The sequence below is a fragment of the Austrofundulus limnaeus genome, unplaced genomic scaffold, assembly GCF_001266775.1.
Source record: "Austrofundulus limnaeus strain Quisiro unplaced genomic scaffold, Austrofundulus_limnaeus-1.0 Scaffold278, whole genome shotgun sequence".
NCBI lineage: Eukaryota > Metazoa > Chordata > Actinopteri > Cyprinodontiformes > Rivulidae > Austrofundulus > Austrofundulus limnaeus.
Genome location: NW_013952680.1, coordinates 54,967 through 60,159, shown reverse-complemented (window position 1 = coordinate 60,159; position 5,193 = coordinate 54,967). Strand labels below are relative to the sequence as shown.

The 5,193-nt window shown below is 36.9% G+C and overlaps 1 protein-coding gene across 1 annotated transcript; it reads right to left on the bottom strand.

Moving 5' to 3' along the window:
* Nucleotides 1–1,579: 1,579 nt before the first annotated feature.
* Nucleotides 1,580–4,824, bottom strand: LOC106526477 (sodium-dependent neutral amino acid transporter B(0)AT3). The gene is made up of 10 exons (XM_014021097.1): nucleotides 4,800–4,824; nucleotides 4,331–4,575; nucleotides 4,144–4,254; nucleotides 3,959–4,071; nucleotides 3,758–3,886; nucleotides 3,518–3,674; nucleotides 3,118–3,322; nucleotides 2,866–3,025; nucleotides 2,607–2,769; nucleotides 1,580–1,859 (listed from the first exon to the last, which is right to left on the bottom strand). Exons 1-10 carry the CDS (start codon nucleotides 4,822–4,824, stop codon nucleotides 1,641–1,643), a joined length of 1,527 nt encoding a protein of 508 aa, XP_013876551.1. The 3' UTR covers nucleotides 1,580–1,640.
* Between the last annotated feature and the right edge of the window lie 369 nt (nucleotides 4,825–5,193).

Here is a 5,193-nt window from a genome sequence, read left to right as displayed (position 1 = left end):
ATATATATATATAAATACATATGACACCACAGAGTAACTACTCAGGGACTACTGAGTTGTTGCTGAGTAGTTACTAAGTAGTTACTCTTTGGATATCAAAGAGTAACTACTTATGTCAGTAACTACTCAGGAATTACGGAGTAGTTACTAAGTAGATATTCTTTGGACACCAAAGAGTAACTACTCTTGGATTACTGAGGAGTTACCAGACACCAAAAAGTAACTACTCAGAAACTACTGATTATTTACCAATGACACCAAAGAGTAACTATTCAAGAACTACTGAATAGTTTACCAGAAATTACTGGGGAACACACAGCTCATCCTTATTAGGGGACTTCTGGTTTATTTCCTGCGAAACAGGAAATTATCTTCAAGTGATTTCTGAATAAACCCTGCTCCTGTGAGGTCACGGATATTGTTAGATACCTGTTTCCTTGATTTCACTGACTTTATTGGTTTATCTATTTTTGGAAACCTTTTGATGAAAGATGTAAGTAGTTTTACATTGTTGTATTGATGTCATCTTAAGTACGTCTGCCTATCACTTAATGAGTACCAAATCATTGCCTGGCTATTATCATAGTAGATTATTTCTGTTTCCAAGAAGATGACCCACAGAGTGCTGCCAGCTTTGGTGAATCAGGATGAAATGCTATTTTTTAATTAGTTCAGTTATACAGTGCCAATTCACAACAAAGTTCAACTCAGAGCAAAATATTTCCACCAGTGGTGGGCAGCACTAATCTAAAAATTAGTTCCACTAACCCTAAAACACTAATTCAAATATTTAGGTCCCCTAATTCTAAAGCACTAACACACTGAAATTTTTAGCAAAAGCTAATTCTGAAGCACTAAAGTAACCCAATCAGCCCATGAACATTCTTCAACAGACAACACAAGTCACATATTGTCATGTTGCTCTCTTGAGACTTATCATTAATATTCAACAGCTGTATTTGGGTTCATATATTGTCAATATATAGTCACCTGGTGGATAGGTGACACACACATGAATAAAATGTGCAGCTTTCACCATCAGCTGTTAACATTAACATTGATCAATAACATTTTAAGACCTCTGTTAGTGCTTCTAAATTTAGCCTATAAATTTAACAAGTGCTAATCCACTAATAAATCTTAAAATTAGCAAAAGCCCTAAAGCACTAATCAGGAATTTAGTTCCTCTATTAGTGCTTTAGTGCTTTAGGGGAACTGTGCCCACCACTGATTTCCAAACAAAGAAAAACAGATAATTACAGAAATAATTTCATGTATACATATGGAGTAGTGAGAGTAAAAACAATAGCATAACTGAAGGATACTTCAAGAAATCCAAACCAACTCTAACCAAACCTGTAGGATTTATAAATAAGGAAAGTTTTTAGACAGGTCTTAAAAGTAGATAATCAGATCCATGGTTAAACACTGGAAGCTGGTTCCACAAACTTAGAGCATGAACCTTTAGGAACCACGGTAAACTCATAGTCAGAGAGTGAAGCATTATCTTGGGAGCATATGCAACAATAAGGTCCAATATATATGGAGCTTGGTCAGTGAGAACTTTGTATGTTAATAGTTTGATTTCAGTGTCGATATCCATCAGGCTGTTCTTTGCTGTAGGATCTTTCCTTGCTCTCTTAAACATCTTGAGTCCTCTGTTTCTGTGTCTCAACCTCAAAGCTCTCATTGCTGTGSGGGTTGGSGTCAGCTCGGGTCGRCGACCTTCTGATTCTGGAGTGGATCAGTCTTTTTAGAGCCACTAGGGGGATGGAAATAACAGGCAGCACACAGAGGAGTACAATTATGACGAACACCCACTCTGGATATGACTTCACCTCAGTATGAGGGAAATATTCCTAAAGAGAAAAAAACATGTAAACAATTAATAGATGTCATTATAAAATTTAGGGTAATTTTTGGTACAATAAAACAAACAGGTGTGTTAATATAAACTAAACATATTGTAGACTCTTGTACACATCCCTTTACATAGGTGAACAAACAGTCACTGGTATAATTACATTCAGATATAAGGTAGCAGAGCAAAGATATTCAAACTGAGCTACATGAACCCACAGCTGAATGATGTGAAATGCATCTTTTCTTTTAAGATGGAAAACTGTTCAGAGACCCAATAAAATGAACCTGAATTAAATGCAAAGTGTTGCATTTGTTTTGATTCAAAACTATAATACTGTTGGAAGCAGCACTTCTACAGTTTTTTTTTTTTTTTTTTTTTTTGCTTGCTTTAAACTCCTAGTGCCATTCTTACAACTTTAAAGCTTTCTAAAAATCTGTATAGAAATTAAGTAAAGACGAGTAACATAAAACCTAGCATGGATTTGATTCTGCAAACGCAAAAGTGGCTAAATGGTGTAGTAGTAGCTAATCACCCCTAAAGCATAATCTGAGTGCAAGGAGGTCACAGTGGTGAAAGACTGACATTTCTCCATGTGCTCTTATTTAAAAAGTTCGCATATTGACCTTTACGAAATTAGATTATGTTTAGCAATACTTCAAATTTACCTTGTAAATATCTATTTGTTTTAATTTTTTCCATCACGTATCACAAAAAAAACTGAATAATCACTTTTCTTGCTTACATAGTTTGGGTTCCACGCTGAATAAGTCGGATATTTGGCTGCCTTCTTGGCCACATAAGCAACTAACACCACCAGGAGCATGACTGGACTAACCACCATCCAACACACCTTCCAATAGATGTTGGGCCTCCTCCCAGTCATGAAATGAATGTCATTACTGAAACTGACAGAGGAAACAGTGGTGCAAAGGAAAATTGTGTTAAATTTGTATATGAGTTTCAGTGGTCTAAAAACTGTGTGGAACGAGAAGAAAAGTTACGTTTTCATTCCACGAATGTAAATGACTCCAACAACCTCAAATAATGCAATGATGAGCAGAGGTACAGAGCCCACATAGCTACTAAAGACCTCCACCCAGTAGTTTCCTGAACCCTGAGCGAATGTCAGAGACATCACGAAGGATATAAAACAGACAATTCCTAAGATAAATAGAAAACAGAAAAAAAGAAATTCCTCAGAAAAAGAAACCAAATGCTCAGTTTTTTAAAACAACTCCAGCTGGATTAGGTACCTGTCACAAGTTCAGTGGGGATCCACTTGGGAAATAGTTTGAGGTCATTGATGGGTGTGAGGATGGCCTCAATGGTGCCAAACATGGAGGAGAGACCCAGGCTGAAGAGCATGACGAAGAACAATATGGCCCATATCTGTGAGCCAGGCATCTCCAAGACAGCTTCCGTGAACACAATAAAAGCCAGGCCAGTACCTGAAGCACTCTTCGGGAGGAATAACAATAAATAAATAAATAAATAAACAAATAAATAAATAAATAAATAAAATGGGTGAATGTCTTGATTGTTATGGAATTGCCCAGGAAAATAGAGCAAAGGGAGATAGAAACTAGGAAGGTATTAAAGATTTAATAAAGAGGAAGACAAATATGATGTGCAACGGAGAGTTCAAAGTCCTACCTTGTCAAGAAATGTTTGTAGGTCACATTCCCTCAGTGACAAATTGGATACAACATCTGGATAGCTCTGATTTAAATATTCATACCATTTATTGTAGTTGTCCAATGTCATGTTTTGATCTGAAATCTCAAAGTGGTTGGTCAGAGTCAGGATGTTCCTGCAATSGMGATTTGAGAAATTAGATCAACATYTTTGTAGAGACTAAGAAGCTTTAAAGCCATCACAAGTACACTTGCATACTCTTTTAGGCAAGYGTTAAATCCGTTTGTGGCTTTAAATCCCAGTATGGAAAAAATGGGGATGGATGCGTAGAGAGATGTGGCGCTGTTTATTACTCCTACAAGAACAGCGTCCCTCTCACAGTTATTTCTGAAAAACAGAGCAGSAWYWATMGTTGGGTTTTRTYRTCAYTTWAWCTCTGCCAGAAGTTTCAGYTCTTACCTTTCTGCATTATAGCTGGAGAAAGCTATGAGACCTCCGAACGCCACAGAAAGAGAAAAGAARATCTGGGTGGCAGCATCCAGCCACACCTGTGGGTCCTTTAAGGTTTCCCACTGCATCAAAAACATGTATTAGATGTGTTTTAGATACAACCTATAACCATGAAGTAACACAAATAGACTCACATTGGGAGTGAAAAGGTAAACCAAACCATCAGTGGCTCCAGGTAGGGTGAGGGCACGGATCAGGAAGATGGTCAGCACTAAGTAAGGGAATGTGGCTGTCACATAAACTGCCTGAAAAAGTTTAGCTTAAATAAATCAGTTTGTTTCTGGTTGCAATATAAATCAATATTTGTTTTTATTCACTGACCTTTCCAACAGACTTAATGCCTTTGATGAAGCAGAAGTAAAGTATAAACCAGGAGGTGGCCAAACAGACCACCATCCACCATTGCAGTGAACCGCTGGTCTCAATGTCTGGTGTGATGTTCAGAGTGTTTCGGTACCAGAAATAATTCACAGGAGTGCTTTTCTCACACTGCACTATAAAACCTGTATGGATAAAGCAAGATTTAGTGAAAAGTTGTGTCAATAAATAAAAGCCTAAGCTAATTTCTTATTGGGCTGCATCAGTTAGCGCAAATTTTGAACAACGTTCTAAAAGGAGTTTCCAATTGAATTTTAAACAAGTTCAGACCTTGGTTCGGTTCATTCTTTTTTTTCTTCTTAAATAGCATTGAAAGCAGAGTTGTACTGGTAAGAGGTACCGGCCTTTTACATGTAGTGTGATGGTGTGTGGAATTCTGTGACTTCATCAAAAGATTAAAAATTGTTCTGACCATCATTTGATGTAAATGTTTCCATTCCCCTCTCATACAACTGTGTTCTTTCTTAACAAGCAGAATTTAACCAACATTTTGTTTACTCAAAGGCAGTGGAATACCATTCTAGCCATCTCTATTTCAATTGTAATGAAGGATTGCTGTACGGGTCACAATGATAGAGCAAAAGTGTTTCCAACTTTTGGTAAAATCTCAAATAACCACAGAACTTATATTTGTTAGACTTGCTAATGATAAATGATTATTCTGTTCTTATTCTGGGGTTTTTATTTTTTTTTTCATGGCATAATTTCATCGCTTAATATATGTATGCATATGTTTTAAGTATTTTAATATAATTGCCGGCAGTAAGTCGGGCTCGTTTCCGTTGAGAGTTGGACTCCGCCAAGGC